Here is a 26,480-nt window from a genome sequence, read left to right as displayed (position 1 = left end):
ATTCTCTACTGTCATATGCTGGATATCCACATAGTAGATTCTTCCTCTGACAACTGCAATAGGTAGGTCTGGTGAGGTATTTTGGATGACTGTGGAATTCTGTTCCCCAATTCTGATGAGACTGGTGGAAATTGGAAGTTGTAACCTTCGCCCTTGAAAAACTCACACCTCAAGAATGTACACACTAAGGGAGACAGCAATCTGGATGGTTGTGTACAGAAAGTGTCATCTGAGGCTGATGCACTATCAATCAATCAACTTGGTGGGTCTTTCTGAAGGAAGCATTCACTTGAAGTACTTTAGGGAAATGGTAAAAAAAACATGAAACCTGATAGCTGTATTTTGATTTGAATCTCTCTTCCTCAAAATTTTGGTCCAGTGTGCCAATCCCTTTTTGGTCCAGTGTGCCAATCCCTGCTTCACTTCACTTGTCCCTTCATTTAATAAAAACCTTTCTTGCCCTACTCTAGAAACTTTTGGAGCTCATATGCTACCAATATAATATGTAGCATATTCGTACGGTCATTCTCAGTTTCTGGAGAATAAGTGTTGAATATGAAAGCTATGAATACTGTTTGTTCAGTTTGATGCAAAACAGTATCCATATAGTTTCACAAGTATAAATGTAGCAATCACTCCTCAGATGGAGATGAAATTCATAAAGTTTCACAGTCATAACAATAACAGAAAATGACTACTCCAAACAATAATGTTTTATTTGAAAGGCTCAGACATCTACGATTTTGCTTGCTGCATATGATAACCATATTTATACAAAAGTAAATTTTCATTTGTCACAACTACATATTCTTGTACAACTAATATTAAGCAGATAGTACATATGTCAAAGTACAGTCTCTGAATTTTGTTGTAGAGTGACTTAAGTATATGAAGAAGACCTTTGTTAGCCTGCATTGCCAATTCCTGCTCACAACAGTGACATTGCTACATATTAATGGCATTATTACATTGATAATAAACATACTTATAGACAAAAGAGCTTTGTTAAGATATTAGTTAAAGTTTGGCTGTTTTGTTACATTATTACTATGGTTTTATGCCTTTTTATACAGCCTGAAGCAAATTACAAATGATATGTGGATGAGATACATGCTTGCTTTGCTTTGTTACATTACCTTGTCATACTTTATGCTTTCAAGCTTCTATAAACCATTGTTTCCCAGTGTAATGTGAGGGCTATTTTATAATACTGATACAAAAACAAATAGCATGACTTGTTTCACTTTGCAGAGTGACTGATAGAGCTTAAATATATTATAAAATTGTTTAATCTCTCCATACTGCTTCTATGTTTGCAGGTGAGGCGAGAGATGCACACAACACAAATGACATCAATAAAGGAGGCACCAATGGGAGCAGCAACAACAACAACAACATCAACAATACAGCTGGCAACAACACCAACTCCAACACCAACAATAACAGCACTCGGCGGCGGCGACAGCTGTTCAGTCGACACCACAGCACCCCGACAGCGCGAACAACTAACAATAACGCTGCCAACAACAACAACAATATAGCACACTCTATTGACGTCGACATTGATGGTGAGATCAATGGTGATTGTGGCAGAAGCTGTTCGCCTGTTGAAAACTTGCGCCGCCAGCTGCGGACCCTTGAAGACCTCGAAGACCAGTTCCCAGCTGCTAGCCACACAGACACATACCTGCGCTACCCTTTCTCTGACACAGGTATGATATTTCATTCCATGTTACATACTTCCCCCTCCTTCCCCCCCCCCCCCCCCCCCCACCTCCTATTCACATGGCAAGAGTCGTGAACTTGGCATTGAAGTTACTCATGTTGTGTTCAATGCCCTGCGAGTGAGCGGTCAACCGAATAATGGTCATCATTTAATGGTAGTCACTAGTCCATGTGAATGACAAATAGGTGGTCATTTCCAAATAAAATCTGCTCAGACATTACAATGGAGTTGGTATGTGTCACAACTGCATCCCCTCTGACACCACAGACAGGGCTGGAAAGTATGTTCTTGGCAGATGCACAACAAAGCTGATGCATCTGGATATTTCTCATGTTGCCAAAGTGTAAAGGAGGTGGAAGCTGGAGCAGCACACAAATCAGGCTTTTTTTATATATTGGGGGAGCTGCAAGTATCTCTTTGGGAGAAGCAGGAAGGATTACAAAAGGGTAGTCTCCTTTCCAGCACATGACGGAAGGTAACTGATGCCGATGTAGAAGAAATGGTTCAGCTTTTGCAGTCTGAGGTCTGAGGTGATACTGGGAAATAAGGGGGGGGGGGGGGGGGTTAAGGGTTTCTTAGAAAGACTGGTTGGAGTGTTGGCAATATATGAGGATATGGCCTGGGCAATTCATCTATTTACCTTGCAAAATCTCACACGCGTAATTCAGGATGGGACAGGGGACTCTTTTTGAGGTATGGCAGTTATCAAAGTAGATACATCAGTAGCAGTTGGTGGTTTTGATGTGGATGGAGTTTTGTAGAGATCTATTGAGAGGTGAAGATAGATGTCTGAGAAAATGGCATATTAAGCTAAAGATGATAAGATAAGACAGGAAGCACAAAAGATGTCCCGGCTGTGAAGAAACGACAACATTGTCAGGCTTTGAAGTCCAAATCATATTGGTGTCAATGATCAACCTGAACCAGATGAGGGTTTTTAGGATCTTTGATGACTAAGAAGGCTTCTTCTATGGGGAAGGGGGCATAAACAAGATGGCCTGTGAGTGTGGCACACTATTACCTCTGACCATTACATCTTTTTCTGTGTATCTTCCTCTCAGTCGAGAGATAATTGTGAGTGAGGATGTAGTTTGTCATCAGTTTAAGGAATGGAGCGGTAAGTCTGGAGTTGCCAGAACATGAATTAAATTTATATTTAAAAAATAAGTGCATCCACTGATATGTTACTATTATTTTGCTGGTGTGTTTTTCATCTCTGCCCCAATGCAAAACTTCAATTGTTTTACCAGCTTCATGAATGTGTGATGAGTCATCTCCAACCCAATGCAAAACTTCAATTGTTTTATCAGCTTTGTAAGTACACAACCTTTTAAGAACTCAGAAGAATGACATCCATCATGTTGCAGCTGTGAACCTTGTTGATGCTGGAATGGCTTCTCCTTAAGTAAAACGTACTGTATTACAGCACAAATTACTGTCCAGTATAGTGGGCTAAAAGTAGGCAACATTTAAACAATGGAAAGTTCAGCATGTAATAACAATAATATTACCTTACCAAATATACGAGACATTCAGTCGCAGACAGGCACAACAAAGACTGCTATGCAGCTTAGTTTTTGGCCAAAAGACCTTCTTCTGAAGTAGAAAACACACACACATTCACACAAGCACAACTCACAGATGCAGAATGTATGGCCTTTAGACTGAAAGTTAAAAGGTATAGCAGTCTTTTTGCTGTGCCTGTCTGTGACTTAAAGTCTACCCCTGCAAGCTAAAACACAAGAGAAGCAAGCAAAAATCTGCACTGCATTATACTCGTTGCCAGTTTTTGTGTCATCTCATTGCCACTGTAGGCTTGTACCACGGGAAACAAGGAGAAGATGTGGGTTCAGTGGCCTTGTATTTTTCAAATGATCTATTTGGGAAGACGCCTCATCTTATACTTGGGCATATATGGTATTAGAGTTTCTGTCAGTTCCACTGACATATGGGGTGCAGGAAGAATGACTGCTTGAATATCTGTGTGTGCCTCTAATTAGTCTAATCTCATCTTCTCGGTCCCTACTAGAATGATATGTAGAGGGCTCTAGACTCCCCACTTAATTCCAATTCTCGGAACTTCTTTGCAGGGTTTCACTCAATACTCAGTGTCTGTCTTCAAGCATTTTGCAGCTGTGATCAGCCACAATGACAGAAAAAAATCACAACACCAAGGAGGAATTCTGCAACATGAACAAAAGTTAATAGGCTTGTTCCTATATCTAAAAGATGACGTTTATTCAAATTTTGCATTGTCGTGTAAGAGTGGTGGTAGGAGCACCACTATGAGGATGCAAATCAGGTTTGCTTTAAATGCACGCTGTAATGGTCGTGAACATGTGAGATTTGTCACGGCAAGTTGATATTAGTTAAGACTGTCTTTAAGGTGGCAAAGACACCAGTGTCAACACCTCATTGATTTTGAAAGAGGTCATGTAATAGGACCACAAGAAGCTGGATGTTCCTTCTGCAATATTGCAGAAAGACTTGGCAGGAATGTAACCACCGTACACGATAGCTGGCAGCGACGGACACGAGAATTTACAATCACAAAAAGATTGGACTCTGGATGACCATGAGGCACTGCCGAGAGGGTAAACCATAGTGCTCAATATATGGCTCTCGTGTATTTTACTGTATTTGCTGCAGCAGTCTGAGCAGCAGCTGGCACCACAGTGACACAATGAACTGTTGCAAATTGGTAGCCCCAAGGGCAGCTCTGAGCCAGATGCCTAGTAGTGTGCATTCCACTGACCCCAAACCACCTCAGTTTGCGACTTCAGTGGTGTCAAGTGAGAGCTTGTTGGAGGGCAGGGTGGAGGTCTGTTATGTTTTCTGATGAAAGATGGTTCTGCCTTGAAACCAGTGAGGACCAAGAGTTGGTTAGAAGGAGGCCAGTGGAGGACCTGCAACAAAATTGTCTGCATGCTAGACACACTGAACCTACACTGGGGGGTCATTATCTGTGGTATGATCTTACATGACAGCAGGAGCACTCTCATTGCTATCCCACGTACCCAGACTGCAAAACTCTATGTCAGGGTGGTGATTCAACCTGTTGTGCTGCCATTGATGAACAGCATTCCAAGGGGCATTTTCCAACTGGATAATGTTTTCCCACATAATGCTAATATAACCCAACATGCTCTACAGAATGTTGATATGCTGCCTAGGCCTGATTAACCATCAGATCTGTCTCCAATTGAGCACAGACGGGGCATCATTGGACGACAACTCCAGCATCATCCACTAACAGCATTAACTGCCCCTATACTGACCGACCACGTGCAACAGGTATGGAACTCCATCCCACAAACTGACATCCACCACCTGTACAACGACAATGCATGCATGTCTGAATGCTCATATTCAACATTCTGGCTGTTACACCAGTTATTAATGTAGTACCATTTCACATTTTCAGTTGCTTATCTTGCGCTTACATTAACCTGTGATCTTGCAGTGTTAATCACTTAAATATGTTACCTACACAAATGTATCCCGGAAATTTCATTACCCTGCATTAATTATTTTTTGGTGTTGTGACTTTTTCCATCAATGAATATTTTGCATTTTATGGAGTATGTAATTCTACATTTCTGAATATTTAAAGTATCACTTTAAAGTTTTGTCAAGATCTAATTGGATAATTCCGTGTTTCTTTTTTTTCAAATAGAGAAACAGATATGTTACAGAATCCTTAAACCTTACTTCTGCCTAAGTACGCACAGAAAACTGACTGATATAGATCTTGAGAATCACATAATAACCAGAAATTGGTGACAGAGGAATCAACCTCCATGGATGTGCTACTGCCCAGAAGCTACTGGTTACGAGAATATATGCTCAGCATAGCTCACAGTGGTGCATAGAGCCCAATCATTTTATAAATAATGCTATTTTCTCCTTCACTGATCAAGTTCCGCAATCTATTAACAAGAAACTGCCACCAGTCGGAGTTCTGTGTGATGTGTCAAAGCCCTTCAACCGTGTCAACCAATAAATTCAGCTAAATAGAACAAAATTCATTTGCTGAAGTAGAATTGAGAGAATATGGATTAAATGCTATACAACAGATTGGAAGCAATTGATACCAATTACAAACAGTAATGGAATTCCAGTTTCATCCAGAGGGGGCACAGTCATCACAATTAGTGAATAGGTTAACACAGGAAACAGAAGATTTACTTAATTTGTATTTCTCCAAACATATAAAGACTGATTACAAATGATGCAATAAGAAATGGAGTCCAGCTATCACAACAGCAACAGCGATGGAGTTGGAGCAGCAAGTAGGCAGCTTCTGCATAATGTTCTGAAATGAAATGACTCCAAATGCCAGTGGACTGAGCACCTGTCTGTGGTGATCCTATATTGCGGTGGCAGAGGGCTTCCAAAGTACACAGCTGCCGAAGGTGTGCTCAGCAGGCATGCTCTATTAGATCTGCCGGACCCTGCACAACTGCTATCAGCAATGGATGGTAACTTGCCATTTTGTTACCAACATTGTTACATCATGGGGTTCTACTGATATGTGATATGGCAAAATGTAGGGAACAACAAATACAGAAAATGGACTGTTGATAAATTCTTGAGTGTACGGACTGATAGCAAATTAAATTGGTCCTACAGTAGCCTAGGTCTATCAAAAAGGCTTCATTTCGCAACTAAGCATAATTACATCATCGACACCTTAGGATGGCACCAGAGCTACTTAGTTTTGATATTTCCATGCATTGTTGTCTTACACCAACATCTTTTAGAATAATCAGCCCAAGGAAAAGAAGTTTCCATTGTTCAGAAGAGAATGATATACATTGTGGGTGGTGCTCATCAGAGGCACCCTAGTGGGACATCTGTTCAGAAAACTACAGGTTTTCACAATGACATCTCAATATATCTTCTTCCTTGTATGTTTCATTAATAAAAACCACTCTCTTTTCAAAACTGATAGTACATACCATGATGACAATATGGGGTCAAAATAGAAATTACATAGTAACCAGATTGTCTTTGTGCTTGTACAGAAAGGAGTAAATTACTCAGGAATTAAAGTTTTCAAAGTTCTGCTAGCAGACACCAAAAGTCTTGCTCTTGAAACGCCATAATTTGAGAGAAAATTGAAAGAATACCTGTTGCAAAATAAATTCAACTCATTTAGTGCAACTTTAGCATAAATGAGTGTGTATGTGTGTATTTTTATTGTATAATTGACATTTTCCACTAGTGCAAGTATAAATACATGTTATTTTTTTGTCATAAAGCATATCATATTGACTCCCAAGTATTGAGATCTTATGAGGGACTTTAAAAAGTTACACATCATTATGGCATGCCAAGTAACTTTTATTGTATGTTGCACTACCTTCAGAGTCACACAGATACATGACACTATTTTTTGACGTAGTCACCAACTCTTGGTAAACAATGGTCAGACTGTTCTACCAATTGCTCAGTTCCTCAACTACAGAAATCCACTCCTTGCTCATAAAGCCATTTGAGAACTGCTTTTTGAACATCCTCATCATTGGAAAATCCCTCTGTCCCCCTCCCCCCCCCCCCCCCCCCCCCCAATTGTTCCTTCAGCTTTCTGAAAAAATGTTGACACAGCATTGCATTTGGTCCATACATTATCAGAATTTCATGGTTAATCTTTGTACAATTTAGCTGTTTTACCCGCAAGAGTCACATTGGTCCACATATTTCAGCTCTTGTTGTGCAATAGTTTCAGTAAGAACAACAAGGGTAACTTAACTTTCTGAAGTCCCTGCATACTGTTACAAACATCTCATAATGCATGTGTAAAGTTTAATTTCAAAACTTGTTGTATTATGTATCTTGTTTGTTTTCCTCTATTATAATGTAAAATTAATTGATATAGTACTATCATGAATATCATTGAAAAACAATGACTTACCCTGTATCCTGGCATCTCTAATGCTGTTGGGATCAGTGGTACTCATAATAAATAAATAAAACAAAACAGATGTATAAATCTGTGAAGCTGTGCATACTGCACTGACACAAGCACATGTGGTCCTGGTGAACTAACTGTGAACAGTAATTACCTCAATGTGTTGTGGTATCAGAGAAATCTGACCATTTGTGATTATTGGGACTGTTTTCCTGATTTTGTCTTGAAAAATTAATTTTGGTAAGACACAAAATAAATTCAGACATCTATTTTTAGGCACTAGAACATTTCCCACACTGTAGCAACCATTCTGAATCATACCCTTTTCTTTATTAATGTAATCACAATTCTACCACAAACCAAAAACTACTGCATTGCTTTTGGAACAACTAAAGTCCTGCAGAGTTACTGTACTGACTTTTCCACAGTTTGGATTTACAAAGAGAAAAGTTGGAGATGAGTAGACAAAATAACAACTACTTCTATGTCCCTACCTTCCAAAACAATTTGTTTTTCTAATTTGTATGTCCATGGGCCCTATAGCCATTGGTGCTGTCAGCGGCTGTGTCTCACTCCTCCTCAGTTTACATATTTAAATTACATATGTTGAGTAAGAATTCTATATTTTTACTGTAATTTATTGCAGCAATCCTGTAATGAAATGAAATATAGCATTTCTACTAATCTAAACTTACATATTATTATTTTCAGTGAAACAGATACTTACCTATGTGTTCTCAAAGAACCTGATTTCAGGGTTACCAATATGTTACTCCTGTTTGCAAATTTATAGGGAAGTTTGGCAGCTCAGAGCTCGAGTTCTTCCGACATCGCATTCACCTAGAACGGGACTCGGTTCGTCGGGCTAAAGATTTTTTGCGGATGCAGCGAGACAGTTTCCAGGCTCGACAGAATGAGCTGAGGCAGAGGCAAGAAGGGAGAGGACCATCTGCGAGGTCTATGCTTGATCAGTTATATAAGGTACTGTTTATATTACAATATATATAAAATACCCAACTTTTACAAACATGCATTATTTATCATATCCAATTGCACATATACATGCATATTTAAACAATGCCATTAATTTTAGCTTTTAAATTAAAGAAGATATTTATTGAAATTTTTCTTGTGGTCTTCAGTCCAAAGGCTGGTGTGATGCAGCTCTCCATGCTAGTCTATCCTGTGCAAGTCTTTTCATCTTTTCGAAGGTACCGCAGCCTACATCCAATTGAACCTGCATACCACCACTTCCTTCTACAACAAATCCCCCGCCCAACTTCCCTCCATTACCAAATTAACTATCCCTTGATGCATCAGGATCTGTCATATAAACTGATCTTTTAGTCAAGTTGTGCGACAAATTTATTTTCTTCCTGATTTAATTTCACACTTCTTCATTAGTTATCCAATGTACCCAGCTAATCTTCAGCATTCATCAGTACCACAACATTCAAAAGCATCTATTCTTTTTTGGCTGAACCATTTATTGTACATGTTTCACTTTCATACCAGTCTACACTCCAGACAAATATGAAGAAGGAGGTGGGGGGGGGGGGGGGAGAGGTCCAATGAAAATTATGATTGAAAACTGGGACACAAATCCTGAAAGGTAGAGAAACACTGTCCTAGATAAGTCATAGGGTTTGTAGTTAGTTAGTTAGTTACAAGTTACATAGATCATTTGAACAATTCTTTTATCGAAATGATATGAAGAGAGTCAGTTTATATGTATAAATTATTAGCAACATCAATGAACACATTATCATTTTATTCCTACTTGTGTAATGGCGCTTAAAGACAAGCCCCCTTTTTTTAATTGGCTACCAGTTTTCAAATAGAAATTTGCCAGTGGAATAGAAGGAGTTGTCCAGGAGCAGTGACTTTAAATTAGATTTAAAACTTGTTCACAACCTGTCATACATTTTATGCTATTGGGCAAATGTTCAAAAAATTTTATTGCTGCATATTATCTCCTCTCTGAGCCACTGACAGCTTTAACAATGGTTAATAAAGGTCATTTTTTCCTCTACAGTTGTAGGCATGTACATCACTGATCTTTTCAAATTGTGCTCAAAATTACGATGAAATTTCATTAACAAAAATATGTATTGTGATGGTGCAGTTAAAATGCATAGCTCCTAAAAGAGATACTTACATGATGCCCGTGGGTGAACACCACATACTATTCTTGCTGCCTGCTTTTGTGCAATCAGTACTTCTTTTCTAAATAATGACTTACCCCAGAAAATTATTATCTATGACATTATTGAGTGGAAAACTGCAAAATATGTCAGGAGGTTGATACATTTGTTTCTGAGATTAGCAGTTATGCAAAGAGGAAAAGTAGTTGACTTAATTGTTTGAGAAGCTCAGTAATGAGCTTCTTCCAGTTCCAATTTTACATCAATACATACATCCAGAAATTTGGAGCATTCTATCCTACTTACTGACTCCTGCTCATGTGCTACATCAATTGTTAGTATGACTCTGTTTGCTGTACAGAACTGAATGTAGTGCATTTTTTCAAAATTTTGGGAGAGTCAGTTTTCAGAGGGCCACTTAATAATTCTTTGAAAACTCTTCTGTTGTTTTCTCTCTAATGGGATTTATTATAACACCAGTATCACCAATCAAAACTAGCAATTTTGGTTGTTGAATTTTAAGTGGAAGGTCATTCACATATACAAGGAATAGGGTTGGTCCAAAAATTGAATACTGTGGGACCCCCAATACTGTGGGACCCCCTTCATGATTTTTTTTTTTTTCTCCCATCCAGTCTCTAAAATTTATTACCTTTCCAAACCTTTCTTAATTATTCAGGGTAACCTTTTTCATTCGCATTCTGTTTGTCAAGCATGATTCAAACCAGTCATGTAAATGCATGAATTCCATAAAACCTGAGTTTTTCTAAGAGAGTGTCATGATCTACACAATCAATGACCTTGGAGAGATCACAAAAAATACCAACTTGAGATATATTATTATTTAAGGCTTGTACAATGTGATGAGATAATGTATAAATAGCATTCTCAGCGGAGCAACCTTTGCGGAATCCGAACCGTGATATGCTAAGTAAATTGTTTCCGCTTAAGTGTGTGACTACTCTTGAGGTAATGAGAGGGAATTGTACCGGCAGGAGGAGCGGGAGCTGACGGACATGGAGGTGAGCCTGCACCGCACCAAGAGCCTGCTGGGGGAGAAGATCATCCGGCTGCGCCACCTCGAGCAGTCCTTGCAGCGGGCCGGTGAGATTGCACCCGACGGCCAGGTGGACAACGCACATCCTATCTCCGGTGGGCCAGGAGGGACAACACTCAGTGACCTCTCATCTCACAGTGGGAGCTCTGGGTTCAGTAGCACAGAGCTTGCAACAGACACACAAGGTAATATAGAACAAGTAGCTTAGCCCCCCCCCCCCCCTCTCTCTCTCTCTCTCTCTCTCTCTCTCTCTCTCTCTCTCTCACCCCTAATTGTCATCCTCATTGTCACAATTAATTCTTATATCTCTGATTAAATGATCTTCATGCCAATGATAATCTCTCTTGTCCTTCATTTTTTTCCTCATTTTTATAACACACTGCAGCAACACTCCCTGGACATAAACAATGATGATGTAATACTTATTCCAATGTGTAAAACTTTTACTGGTTAACCATTACAACAAAGCACAAGGGGCATACCTTGACTGTTAACCTTGAGTATTTCAAGCACTATTGAATTTAGCAAAACAATGTTTTCAATGAATGCTTGCACAGTGCTTTTCACAATTCTTAATTACATGCTTCTAGGGGTTGTAGAGAGAAATAGTAGATAAAGTTGTGATAAGGAACCCATGTCCATAAATGTACCATTTAGATATAAAATATGTGTGAAGAACAAACCACTTTCAAAGGTTCAGCTTCACAGTAGAGTACATCACGGTAGGGATGTACAATGCAAGTATCAGATTGTTGTTGTTCTTCACATACTATTTTCATCTGACTACAACAATGTCTGTGAGAAACTGGTACGTTTGCAACAAGGACAATTGACTGCAGTGCTCCATGGACACACTGCATGCTCAACTTTGAAAGGGAAGTCCTTTGTCAGAGAGAAGAGAAACCAATGATGAACATTTGAAACATTTCCTGTGCCATGGGCTCCTGTGGTACAAACAGGCACAACAGAAAGACTGCTAAGCAAGTAAGCTTTCGGCCAAAAGGCCTTCTTCTGAATTAGACAAAACGCACACACATGACAACTGTCTCTAGCTGCTGAATCCAGACTGTGAGCAGCAGCACATGATGGGAGAGGCAGTCTGGGTGGTGGGGGTAAGGAGGAGGCTGGGGCAGGGTGGGGGAGGGATAGCAGCATAGGGGTGGTGGACAGTAAAGGGCTGCTTGTGGGATGGGGTGGAGCTAGGCAGCTAAGTTCAGTTGGGATGTTGGACTGAGGGTGGGAGTGGGGACAGAGGGGGGAGGGGAGCAGAAAAGGAGAGAAGTAAAAAAAAGATTGGGGGCACGTTGCTGGAATAGCAGTTTGTGTAGTGCTGGAATGGGAACAGGGAAGCACTCCCACCTTCACAATTCAGAAAAACTGGTGTTGGTAGGAAAGATCCAGATGGCACAGGCTATAAAACAGTCATTGAAATAAAGAATGTCGTGTTGGACGGCATGCCCAGCAACTGGGTGGTCCAGCTGTTTCTTGGCCACAGTTCGTCAGTGGCCATTCATGTGGATAGACAGCTTGTTGGTTGTCACGCCCACATAGTTGTTGCAGCTTAGCTTGTAGATCGCATAACTGGTTTCACAGGCAGCCCTGCCTTGTGATTGGACTGGAGTGGAAGGATGTATGAGACAGGCCTTGCATCTAGGTCTATTATGGGGATATGAGCCATGAGACAAGGGGTTGAGAGCGGGGGTTGTGTAGGGATGGGTGAGAATATTGTGTAGATTCAGTGGTTGGTGCAGAATACCATTGTGGGACAGGTGGGAAGGGTAGTGGGTAGGACATTCCTCATTTCAGGGCACACTGAGAGGTAATCAAAACCCTGGCACAGAAACTAATTCGGTTGCTCCAGTCCTGAATAGTACTGAGTCATGAGGCAAATGCTCCTCTGTGGCTGGATGATAGAATGTTGGGTGGTGGTGGTGGGGAAGGGGGGGGGGGAGTGACTGGAGACTGAACATCTCCACTATATGGTGTGTAGCAATCTATTAAGCAAAATGACCACCAGGATTGCTGGCACAGCACAGTTTCAGCTGCAGAGCAGCCTACCATAGATTCCTACTCATTAGAAAAACATTCAAATCGTTTCCATTTTCAAGAAGGGTTGTCAAACAGGTGCATGAAACTGTAGACATATTTCACTGATATTAGTGTGTTGTAGAATTTTGTAACACATGCATGCATATTATGATCTTTCTGGAGACCAAAATCTTCTCTGTATGAATCAACACAAGTTTCTGAAAACAACAGTTGTATGAAACACAGCTTCCTCTGTTTGTCCACAAGACACAGAAAGCAGTACACACTGGTCACCAGGTTGATGCCACATTTCTTGACTACTGGAGAGCATTTGATTCAGTACCATGCTGTCACTTATTGAGTGAAATATGAACATTCAGAATATGAGGTGCTATCCAAAATTTTTGGGACTGGTGCTCCCATCTGTTGAAAACCTTACCTTTGGACTAATGGTCACCATCACCCTCAAAGTAGTTCCCATCTGCACATACACACCGGTCCCAGCACTTCTGCCACTGGTCAAACGTTTTCTGGAAGTCCTGTTCTTTGAGGGTGTTTGTCACTGCCAGCGATGCTATTTGAATTCTCTCTAGAGTGTTGAACCAATGGCCTTTCAACTTGAGTTTCAGTTTTGGGAATAGTGCGAAGTTGCAAGGTGCCAAATCTGGTGAGTATGGTGGGTGGAGTACAACCGCCATGTAGTTTTTTGCCAAAAAGGTCCTGGTGAGCAAGGATGCAGCAGCCACTTCCTGTGACGCCAACATTCAGGCAGTCGTTGCTGCACATTTTAATGGAGCTGTTGCAAAACGTCACAGTAGTATGCAGAATTCACTGTATGGTTGGGTCGGACGAATTCTTTGTGCACAATTCCCTTGGTATCAAAGAAAACGATGGTCATGCTCTTCACCTGTCTTGCTTTTTTGGGTCTTGGAGAGCCCAAGCACTTCCACTGGGACGATTGTTGCTTTGTCTCTGGGTCAGCTCTCATTGCCAGTGATAACCCATGACAAGAAGGTTGGATCATCAGATGCAGTCTGACGAATGTCCGTGCACACTTCAACACACTGTGCCTTCTGATTGGCAGTCAAGATCCTTGGCACAAATTTTGCAGCAACACAATGCATGCCCAAGTCATCAGTCAACATTCATTGACATGTCTCATAACTGATACCCACTTCATCCGCAAGGTCTCGAATGGTCCAACGTCGATCCACATGAACCAATTGTTGAAGTTTGGCAACAATGTCTGGAGTTGTGCGGCTAATGGGCCTTCCAGTTTGAGCAGCATCTTCTATGTCTGTATGGCGGGCCCTGAACTGAGCATGCCACTCAAACACACGCATACGACTTATGCTCTGTCCCCCATACACCTGTTGAATCATTGCATGGGTCTCTGTAGCACCTTTCCCGAGATTTGCACAGAATTTGATACACACGCGCTGTTCTGTTTGCGAATCCATCCTAAAATCACCACACACCAGAAAGTTCCCTCTGTAATAGACATAGATGCAAGACCTGTCCCACACATCCTCCCACCACCATCTACTCAATCCAGTCACTAACATCACCTATTCTATCAAAGGCAGGGCTACCTGTGAAACCAGTCATGTGAACTACAAGCTAAGTATTATGGAAATCACTATGGACATGCAACATGTCCTCCCAGCTGAATGCCACTCCGCACACTGACTCATCAGATATGCAGCTCTCTCCACCTATTGGTGCAAAGATCTACTTTCCAGATGGCAGCACCAGTCCCAAAAATTTTGGATTCCACCTCATATGAGACAAACTTTGTGATTTGACTGAAGAGTTGCTGACAAATAGAGTGCAGCATAGCATTCTGAACAGAGAGAAGTCTTCATATGTGACCGTAACTTTGAGTGTATATCAAGGGACAGGTGTAGTGAAATGCAGGAAGATCTATGGAGATTTCTTAGTACAGAGACTGGCAGTTGACCAGAATTAGAGATCAATGGGCATACGCTGGATGAGACTCCATTTGTGAAGTTCCTGGGTTCCAGATGGATAATAAAGTGAGGTGGCACAAGCATAGTGGTAAACTAGTTATAAAGCTCAGTTCTGTTTGCATTGAGAGCTATGACTCTCTGTATTGAACTGCAGACTAAATTGTTAGCATACTTTACATACTTCCTCTCAGTTCTGTGCTACAGCATAATCTTCTGGGGCATTGCAGCTAAGATGGAAAAAGTGTTTATTCTGCACAAATGTATGATAAGAATATTGTGTAAAGTTGATAACCCAACATCTTGCAGAAGTCTCTTCAGGGGCATAGGGTTCTTATTGGGAGTAAGAACTCCATGACAGTATTTGTGATTAATAATACGAGTCTACTTAGGATGAACTCAGCAAGTCACAACCTTAATACTAGAAATAGAAATAATTTGCACATGGACTGTGTACCTCTCTGTGGTTCTGAACATATTTTTATATTTTGCCATGAAAATTTTCTACACTAGCCACTCCTACCAATCAGACTCAACCAAAGAGCAATGTTGAACCCTGCCTAACTCAGTTCACTCCTCCATCCAACTGTGATCCACCCCCAGTGTCCCCAAATCACCCCCTATTAACTTTCCAGAATTTCTTAACCTCAAACCTTGCCTCACGATCATTACCAAATCCCTCAACATGCAAACTAACCTTACATCCACAGAAAGAACTGCAGTCCACCATCTAAAACTGATCCTGACCTTATAATTCTACCTGTGGACATAGGCTCCACCACTGTTGTTTTGAACCACAAGGATTACCTGGCAGAAGGACTCCACCAGCTGTCAGGTGCCACCTACAAACCTTACCACAGTGACTCCATTACAGAAATCGATCAGGCTCTCTAGTCACTACTCAAATCCTTAGGCCCATCCCAGAAACTCTTCCCGGAGTCCATCTCCCTACTCACCCCTACCACTCCCCACACTCCTACCTTCTACACACTTCCTAAAGCCCATAAACCTAACCACCCAGGATGCCCCATTGTGGCCTGTTACTGTGCCCCCACTGAGAGAATCTCTGCTCTCATAGACTAACACCTTCAACCTACTACCCAGAACCTACCCTCCTATATAAAAGATACCAACCATTTACTCCACCGATTCTCCGCAGTTCCTGTCCCTTTACCACACGATGCCCTGCTCATCACTATTGATGCCACTTCCCTCTACACTAACATTCCTAATTCCTATGGCCTTACCACTATTGAACACTACCTTTCCCAATGTGTAACAGATTCCAAACCAACCTTCCTAGTCGCCATAACCAACTACATCCTCACCCACAATTACTTCTCCTTTGAAGGCATTACCTACAAACAAATCCAGAGTATGGCTAAGGGCATCCACATGGCACCAACCTATGCCAACCTATTGATGGGCCATCAAGAGGAATCCTTCCTAAATACCCTGAACCCTAAACCACTCACCTGGTTCAGATTCATTGATGACATCTTCATGATCTGGATTGAGGGTGAGGACACCCTATCCACATTCCACCAGATCCTCAACAACTACTCCCCCATTTGCTTCACCTGGTCCTACTCAACCCAACAAGCCACCTTCCTAAATATTGACCTCCATCTCAAAGATGGCTACTAACCATCATCAATACCTCCACTTTGACCGCTGCCACCCATTCGATACCAAGAAGTCCCTTTCGTACAGCCTAGACACCATTGCGGTGATCAGTGGTCCCTCTCGAAATACTGAGAGTTTCGCTGAAGCCTTCACAGATCATAATTATTCTCCCAACCTTGTACAAAAACAGATCTCCCATGCCTTATCTTTCCAGTCTCCCACCACCTCCTAAAGTCCCACTGTCCGGCCACAGAGGAGCATTCCCCTCGTAACTCAGTACCACCCAGGACTGGAGCAACTGAATTACATTCTCTGCCAGCATTTTGACTACCTCTCGTTGTGCCCTGAAATGAGAAATGTCCTGCCCACTATCCTTCCCATTCCTCCCACAGTGATACTCCACCATCCACTGAAGCTACAAAATATATTCGTCCATCTTTACACAACCCCTGCTTCCAACCCCTTCTTCCAACCGCTTACCTCATGGACAATTGACTGCAGTGCTCCATGGACACACTGCATGCTCAACTTTGAAAGGGAAGTCCTTTGTCAGAGAGAAGAGAAACCAATGATGAACATTTGAAACATTTCCTGTGCCATGGGCTCCTGTGGTACAAACAGGCACAACAGAAAGACTGCTAAGCAAGTAAGCTTTCGGCCAAAAGGCCTTCTTCTGAATTAGACAAAACGCACACACATGACAACTGTCTCTAGCTGCTGAATCCAGACTGTGAGCAGCAGCACATGATGGGAGAGGCAGTCTGGGTGGTGGGGGTAAGGAGGAGGCTGGGGCAGGGTGGGGGAGGGATAGCAGCATAGGGGTGGTGGACAGTAAAGGGCTGCTTGTGGGATGGGGTGGAGCTAGGCAGCTAAGTTCAGTTGGGATGTTGGACTGAGGGTGGGAGTGGGGACAGAGGGGGGAGGGGAGCAGAAAAGGAGAGAAGTAAAAAAAAGATTGGGGGCACGTTGCTGGAATAGCAGTTTGTGTAGTGCTGGAATGGGAACAGGGAAGCACTCCCACCTTCACAATTCAGAAAAACTGGTGTTGGTAGGAAAGATCCAGATGGCACAGGCTATAAAACAGTCATTGAAATAAAGAATGTCGTGTTGGACGGCATGCCCAGCAACTGGGTGGTCCAGCTGTTTCTTGGCCACAGTTCGTCAGTGGCCATTCATGTGGATAGACAGCTTGTTGGTTGTCACGCCCACATAGTTGTTGCAGCTTAGCTTGTAGATCGCATAACTGGTTTCACAGGCAGCCCTGCCTTGTGATTGGACTGGAGTGGAAGGATGTATGAGACAGGCCTTGCATCTAGGTCTATTATGGGGATATGAGCCATGAGACAAGGGGTTGAGAGCGGGGGTTGTGTAGGGATGGGTGAGAATATTGTGTAGATTCAGTGGTTGGTGCAGAATACCATTGTGGGACGGGTGGGAAGGGTAGTGGGTAGGACATTCCTCATTTCAGGGCACACTGAGAGGTAATCAAAACCCTGGCACAGAAACTAATTCGGTTGCTCCAGTCCTGAATAGTACTGAGTCATGAGGCAAATGCTCCTCTGTGGCTGGATGATAGAATGTTGGGTGGTGGTGGTGGGGAAGGGGGGGGGGGGGGAGTGACTGGAGACTGAACATCTCCACTATATGGTGTGTAGCAATCTATTAAGCAAAATGACCATCAGGATTGCTGGCACAGCACAGTTTCAGCTGCAGAGCAGCCTACCATAGATTCCTACTCATTAGAAAAACATTCAAATCGTTTCCATTTTCAAGAAGGGTTGTCAAACAGGTGCATGAAACTGTAGACATATTTCACTGATATTAGTGTGTTGTAGAATTTTGTAACACATGCATGCATATTATGATCTTTCTGGAGACCAAAATCTTCTCTGTATGAATCAACACAAGTTTCTGAAAACAACAGTTGTATGAAACACAGCTTCCTCTGTTTGTCCACAAGACACAGAAAGCAGTACACACTGGTCACCAGGTTGATGCCACATTTCTTGACTACTGGAGAGCATTTGATTCAGTACCATGCTGTCACTTATTGAGTGAAATATGAACATTCAGAATATGAGGTGCTATCCAAAATTTTTGGGACTGGTGCTCCCATCTGTTGAAAACCTTACCTTTGGACTAATGGTCACCATCACCCTCAAAGTAGTTCCCATCTGCACATACACACCGGTCCCAGCACTTCTGCCACTGGTCAAACGTTTTCTGGAAGTCCTGTTCTTTGAGGGTGTTTGTCACTGCCAGCGATGCTATTTGAATTCTCTCTAGAGTGTTGAACCAATGGCCTTTCAACTTGAGTTTCAGTTTTGGGAATAGTGCGAAGTTGCAAGGTGCCAAATCTGGTGAGTATGGTGGGTGGAGTACAACCGCCATGTAGTTTTTTGCCAAAAAGGTCCTGGTGAGCAAGGATGCAGCAGCCACTTCCTGTGACGCCAACATTCAGGCAGTCGTTGCTGCACATTTTAATGGAGCTGTTGCAAAACGTCACAGTAGTATGCAGAATTCACTGTATGGTTGGGTCGGACGAATTCTTTGTGCACAATTCCCTTGGTATCAAAGAAAACGATGGTCATGCTCTTCACCTGTCTTGCTTTTTTGGGTCTTGGAGAGCCCAAGCACTTCCACTGGGACGATTGTTGCTTTGTCTCTGGGTCAGCTCTCATTGCCAGTGATAACCCATGACAAGAAGGTTGGATCATCAGATGCAGTCTGACGAATGTCCGTGCACACTTCAACACACTGTGCCTTCTGATTGGCAGTCAAGATCCTTGGCACAAATTTTGCAGCAACACAATGCATGCCCAAGTCATCAGTCAACATTCATTGACATGTCTCATAACTGATACCCACTTCATCCGCAAGGTCTCGAATGGTCCAACGTCGATCCACATGAACCAATTGTTGAAGTTTGGCAACAATGTCTGGAGTTGTGCGGCTAATGGGCCTTCCAGTTTGAGCAGCATCTTCTATGTCTGTATGGCGGGCCCTGAACTGAGCATGCCACTCAAACACACGCATACGACTTATGCTCTGTCCCCCATACACCTGTTGAATCATTGCATGGGTCTCTGTAGCACCTTTCCCGAGATTTGCACAGAATTTGATACAAACGCGCTGTTCTGTTTGCGAATCCATCCTAAAATCACCACACACCAGAAAGTTCCCTCTGTAATAGACATAGATGCAAGACCTGTCCCACACATCCTCCCACCACCATCTACTCAATCCAGTCACTAACATCACCTATTCTATCAAAGGCAGGGCTACCTGTGAAACCAGTCATGTGAACTACAAGCTAAGTATTATGGAAATCACTATGGACATGCAACATGTCCTCCCAGCTGAATGCCACTCCGCACACTGACTCATCAGATATGCAGCTCTCTCCACCTAGTGGTGCAAAGATCTACTTTCCAGATGGCAGCACCAGTCCCAAAAATTTTGGATTCCACCTCATATGAGACAAACTTTGTGATTTGACTGAAGAGTTGCTGACAAATAGAGTGCAGCATAGCATTCTGAACAGAGAGAAGTCTTCATATGTGACCGTAACTTTGAGTGTATATCAAGGGACAGGTGTAGTGAAATGCAGGAAGATCTATGGAGATTTCTTAGTACAGAGACTGGCAGTTGACCAGAATTAGAGATCAATGGGCATACGCTGGATGAGACTCCATTTGTGAAGTTCCTGGGTTCCAGATGGATAATAAAGTGAGGTGGCACAAGCATAGTGGTAAACTAGTTATAAAGCTCAGTTCTGTTTGCATTGAGAGCTATGACTCTCTGTATTGAACTGCAGACTAAATTGTTAGCATACTTTACATACTTCCTCTCAGTTCTGTGCTACAGCATAATCTTCTGGGGCATTGCAGCTAAGATGGAAAAAGTGTTTATTCTGCACAAATGTATGATAAGAATATTGTGTAAAGTTGATAACCCAACATCTTGCAGAAGTCTCTTCAGGGGCATAGGGTTCTTATTGGGAGTAAGAACTCCATGACAGTATTTGTGATTAATAATACGAGTCTACTTAGGATGAACTCAGCAAGTCACAACCTTAATACTAGAAATAGAAATAATTTGCACATGGACTGTGTACCTCTCTGTGGTTCTGAACATATTTTTATATTTTGCCATGAAAATTTTCTACACTAGCCACTCCTACCAATCAGACTCAACCAAAGAGCAATGTTGAACCCTGCCTAACTCAGTTCACTCCTCCATCCAACTGTGATCCACCCCCAGTGTCCCCAAATCACCCCCTATTAACTTTCCAGAATTTCTTAACCTCAAACCTTGCCTCACGATCATTACCAAATCCCTCAACATGCAAACTAACCTTACATCCACAGAAAGAACTGCAGTCCACCATCTAAAACTGATCCTGACCTTATAATTCTACCTGTGGACATAGGCTCCACCACTGTTGTTTTGAACCACAAGGATTACCTGGCAGAAGGACTCCACCAGCTGTCAGGTGCCACCTACAAACCTTACCACAGTGACTCCATTACAGAAATCGATCAGGCTCTCTAGTCACTACTCAAATCCTTAGGCCCATCCCAGAAACTCTTCCCGGAGTCCATCTCCCTACTCACCCCTACCACTCCCCACACTCCTACCTTCTACACACTTCCTAAAGCCCATAAACCTAACCACCCAGGATGCCCCATTGTGGCCTGTTACTGTGCCCCCACTGAGAGAATCTCTGCTCTCATAGACTAACACCTTCAACCTACTACCCAGAACCTACCCTCCTATATAAAAGATACCAACCATTTACTCCACCGATTCTCCGCAGTTCCTGTCCCTTTACCACACGATGCCCTGCTCATCACTATTGATGCCACTTCCCTCTACACTAACATTCCTAATTCCTATGGCCTTACCACTATTGAACACTACCTTTCCCAATGTGTAACAGATTCCAAACCAACCTTCCTAGTCGCCATAACCAACTACATCCTCACCCACAATTACTTCTCCTTTGAAGGCATTACCTACAAACAAATCCAGAGTATGGCTAAGGGCATCCACATGGCACCAACCTATGCCAACCTATTGATGGGCCATCAAGAGGAATCCTTCCTAAATACCCTGAACCCTAAACCACTCACCTGGTTCAGATTCATTGATGACATCTTCATGATCTGGATTGAGGGTGAGGACACCCTATCCACATTCCACCAGATCCTCAACAACTACTCCCCCATTTGCTTCACCTGGTCCTACTCAACCCAACAAGCCACCTTCCTAAATATTGACCTCCATCTCAAAGATGGCTACTAACCATCATCAATACCTCCACTTTGACCGCTGCCACCCATTCGATACCAAGAAGTCCCTTTCGTACAGCCTAGACACCATTGCGGTGATCAGTGGTCCCTCTCGAAATACTGAGAGTTTCGCTGAAGCCTTCACAGATCATAATTATTCTCCCAACCTTGTACAAAAACAGATCTCCCATGCCTTATCTTTCCAGTCTCCCACCACCTCCTAAAGTCCCACTGTCCGGCCACAGAGGAGCATTCCCCTCGTAACTCAGTACCACCCAGGACTGGAGCAACTGAATTACATTCTCTGCCAGCATTTTGACTACCTCTCGTTGTGCCCTGAAATGAGAAATGTCCTGCCCACTATCCTTCCCATTCCTCCCACAGTGATACTCCACCATCCACTGAAGCTACAAAATATATTCGTCCATCTTTACACAACCCCTGCTTCCAACCCCTTCTTCCAACCGCTTACCTCATGGACAATTGACTGCAGTGCTCCATGGACACACTGCATGCTCAACTTTGAAAGGGAAGTCCTTTGTCAGAGAGAAGAGAAACCAATGATGAACATTTGAAACATTTCCTGTGCCATGGGCTCCTGTGGTACAAACAGGCACAACAGAAAGACTGCTAAGCAAGTAAGCTTTCGGCCAAAAGGCCTTCTTCTGAATTAGACAAAACGCACACACATGACAACTGTCTCTAGCTGCTGAATCCAGACTGTGAGCAGCAGCACATGATGGGAGAGGCAGTCTGGGTGGTGGGGGTAAGGAGGAGGCTGGGGCAGGGTGGGGGAGGGATAGCAGCATAGGGGTGGTGGACAGTAAAGGGCTGCTTGTGGGATGGGGTGGAGCTAGGCAGCTAAGTTCAGTTGGGATGTTGGACTGAGGGTGGGAGTGGGGACAGAGGGGGGAGGGGAGCAGAAAAGGAGAGAAGTAAAAAAAAGATTGGGGGCACGTTGCTGGAATAGCAGTTTGTGTAGTGCTGGAATGGGAACAGGGAAGCACTCCCACCTTCACAATTCAGAAAAACTGGTGTTGGTAGGAAAGATCCAGATGGCACAGGCTATAAAACAGTCATTGAAATAAAGAATGTCGTGTTGGACAGCATGCCCAGCAACTGGGTGGTCCAGCTGTTTCTTGGCCACAGTTCGTCAGTGGCCATTCATGTGGATAGACAGCTTGTTGGTTGTCACGCCCACATAGTTGTTGCAGCTTAGCTTGTAGATCGCATAACTGGTTTCACAGGCAGCCCTGCCTTGTGATTGGACTGGAGTGGAAGGATGTATGAGACAGGCCTTGCATCTAGGTCTATTATGGGGATATGAGCCATGAGACAAGGGGTTGAGAGCAGGGGTTGTGTAGGGATGGGTGAGAATATTGTGTAGATTCAGTGGTTGGTGCAGAATACCATTGTGGGACGGGTGGGAAGGGTAGTGGGTAGGACATTCCTCATTTCAGGGCACACTGAGAGGTAATCAAAACCCTGGCACAGAAACTAATTCGGTTGCTCCAGTCCTGAATAGTACTGAGTCATGAGGCAAATGCTCCTCTGTGGCTGGATGATAGAATGTTGGGTGGTGGTGGTGGGGAAGGGGGGGGGGGGGGGAGTGACTGGAGACTGAACATCTCCACTATATGGTGTGTAGCAATCTATTAAGCAAAATGACCACCAGGATTGCTGGCACAGCACAGTTTCAGCTGCAGAGCAGCCTACCATAGATTCCTACTCATTAGAAAAACATTCAAATTGTTTCCATTTTCAAGAAGGGTTGTCAAACAGGTGCATGAAACTGTAGACATATTTCACTGATATTAGTGTGTTGTAGAATTTTGTAACACATGCATGCATATTATGATCTTTCTGGAGACCAAAATCTTCTCTGTATGAATCAACGCAAGTTTCTGAAAACAACAGTTGTATGAAACACAGCTTCCTCTGTTTGTCCACAAGACACAGAAAGCAGTACACACTGGTCACCAGGTTGATGCCACATTTCTTGACTACTGGAGAGCATTTGATTCAGTACCATGCTGTCACTTATTGAGTGAAATATGAACATTCAGAATATGAGGTGCTATCCAAAATTTTTGGGACTGGTGCTCCCATCTGTTGAAAACCTTACCTTTGGACTAATGGTCACCATCACCCTCAAAGTAGTTCCCATCTGCACATACACACCGGTCCCAGCACTTCTGCCACTGGTCAAACGTTTTCTGGAAGTCCTGTTCTTTGAGGGTGTTTGTCACTGCCAGCGATGCTATTTGAATTCTCTCTAGAGTGTTGAACCAATGGCCTTTCAACTTGAGTTTCAGTTTTGGGAATAGTGCGAAGTTGCAAGGTGCCAAATCTGGTGAGTATGGTGGGTGGAGTACAACCGCCATGTAGTTTTTTGCCAAAAAGGTCCTGGTGAGCAAGGATGCAGCAGCCACTTCCTGTGACGCCAACATTCAGGCAGTCGTTGCTGCACATTTTAATGGAGCTGTTGCAAAACGTCACAGTAGTATGCAGAATTCACTGTATGGTTGGGTCGGACGAATTCTTTGTGCACAATTCCCTTGGTATCAAAGAAAACGATGGTCATGCTCTTCACCTGTCTTGCTTTTTTGGGTCTTGGAGAGCCCAAGCACTTCCACTGGGACGATTGTTGCTTTGTCTCTGGGTCAGCTCTCATTGCCAGTGATAACCCATGACAAGAAGGTTGGATCATCAGATGCAGTCTGACGAATGTCCGTGCACACTTCAACACACTGTGCCTTCTGATTGGCAGTCAAGATCCTTGGCACAAATTTTGCAGCAACACAATGCATGCCCAAGTCATCAGTCAACATTCATTGACATGTCTCATAACTGATACCCACTTCATCCGCAAGGTCTCGAATGGTCCAACGTCGATCCACATGAACCAATTGTTGAAGTTTGGCAACAATGTCTGGAGTTGTGCGGCTAATGGGCCTTCCAGTTTGAGCAGCATCTTCTATGTCTGTATGGCGGGCCCTGAACTGAGCATGCCACTCAAACACACGCATACGACTTATGCTCTGTCCCCCATACACCTGTTGAATCATTGCATGGGTCTCTGTAGCACCTTTCCCGAGATTTGCACAGAATTTGATACACACGCGCTGTTCTGTTTGCGAATCCATCCTAAAATCACCACACACCAGAAAGTTCCCTCTGTAATAGACATAGATGCAAGACCTGTCCCACACATCCTCCCACCACCATCTACTCAATCCAGTCACTAACATCACCTATTCTATCAAAGGCAGGGCTACCTGTGAAACCAGTCATGTGAACTACAAGCTAAGTATTATGGAAATCACTATGGACATGCAACATGTCCTCCCAGCTGAATGCCACTCCGCACACTGACTCATCAGATATGCAGCTCTCTCCACCTAGTGGTGCAAAGATCTACTTTCCAGATGGCAGCACCAGTCCCAAAAATTTTGGATTCCACCTCATATGAGACAAACTTTGTGATTTGACTGAAGAGTTGCTGACAAATAGAGTGCAGCATAGCATTCTGAACAGAGAGAAGTCTTCATATGTGACCGTAACTTTGAGTGTATATCAAGGGACAGGTGTAGTGAAATGCAGGAAGATCTATGGAGATTTCTTAGTACAGAGACTGGCAGTTGACCAGAATTAGAGATCAATGGGCATACGCTGGATAAGACTCCATTTGTGAAGTTCCTGGGTTCCAGATGGATAATAAAGTGAGGTGGCACAAGCATAGTGGTAAACTAGTTATAAAGCTCAGTTCTGTTTGCATTGAGAGCTATGACTCTCTGTATTGAACTGCAGACTAAATTGTTAGCATACTTTACATACTTCCTCTCAGTTCTGTGCTACAGCATAATCTTCTGGGGCATTGCAGCTAAGATGGAAAAAGTGTTTATTCTGCACAAATGTATGATAAGAATATTGTGTAAAGTTGATAACCCAACATCTTGCAGAAGTCTCTTCAGGGGCATAGGGTTCTTATTGGGAGTAAGAACTCCATGACAGTATTTGTGATTAATAATACGAGTCTACTTAGGATGAACTCAGCAAGTCACAACCTTAATACTAGAAATAGAAATAATTTGCACATGGACTGTGTACCTCTCTGTGGTTCTGAACATATTTTTATATTTTGCCATGAAAATTTTCTACACTAGCCACTCCTACCAATCAGACTCAACCAAAGAGCAATGTTGAACCCTGCCTAACTCAGTTCACTCCTCCATCCAACTGTGATCCACCCCCAGTGTCCCCAAATCACCCCCTATTAACTTTCCAGAATTTCTTAACCTCAAACCTTGCCTCACGATCATTACCAAATCCCTCAACATGCAAACTAACCTTACATCCACAGAAAGAACTGCAGTCCACCATCTAAAACTGATCCTGACCTTATAATTCTACCTGTGGACATAGGCTCCACCACTGTTGTTTTGAACCACAAGGATTACCTGGCAGAAGGACTCCACCAGCTGTCAGGTGCCACCTACAAACCTTACCACAGTGACTCCATTACAGAAATCGATCAGGCTCTCTAGTCACTACTCAAATCCTTAGGCCCATCCCAGAAACTCTTCCCGGAGTCCATCTCCCTACTCACCCCTACCACTCCCCACACTCCTACCTTCTACACACTTCCTAAAGCCCATAAACCTAACCACCCAGGATGCCCCATTGTGGCCTGTTACTGTGCCCCCACTGAGAGAATCTCTGCT

General features: G+C 43.0%; 1 protein-coding gene across 1 annotated transcript in view; it reads left to right on the top strand.

The window, feature by feature from the left end:
- LOC124717004 (centrosomal protein of 164 kDa) overlaps positions 1-26,480 on the top strand; it is a 630,067-nt gene that overhangs the window by 581,880 nt on the left and 21,707 nt on the right. Inside the window, exons 20-22 of the mRNA XM_047243631.1 lie at positions 1,320-1,712; positions 8,434-8,621; positions 10,780-11,026. Of these exons, the coding sequence (XP_047099587.1) occupies positions 1,320-1,712; positions 8,434-8,621; positions 10,780-11,026 (828 nt within the window). The remainder of the gene's footprint in view (positions 1-1,319; positions 1,713-8,433; positions 8,622-10,779; positions 11,027-26,480) is intronic.

The sequence above is a fragment of the Schistocerca piceifrons genome, chromosome 9 (genome assembly GCF_021461385.2).
Source record: "Schistocerca piceifrons isolate TAMUIC-IGC-003096 chromosome 9, iqSchPice1.1, whole genome shotgun sequence".
NCBI lineage: Eukaryota > Metazoa > Arthropoda > Insecta > Orthoptera > Acrididae > Schistocerca > Schistocerca piceifrons.
This window is presented reverse-complemented; position numbering and strand designations above follow the sequence as displayed.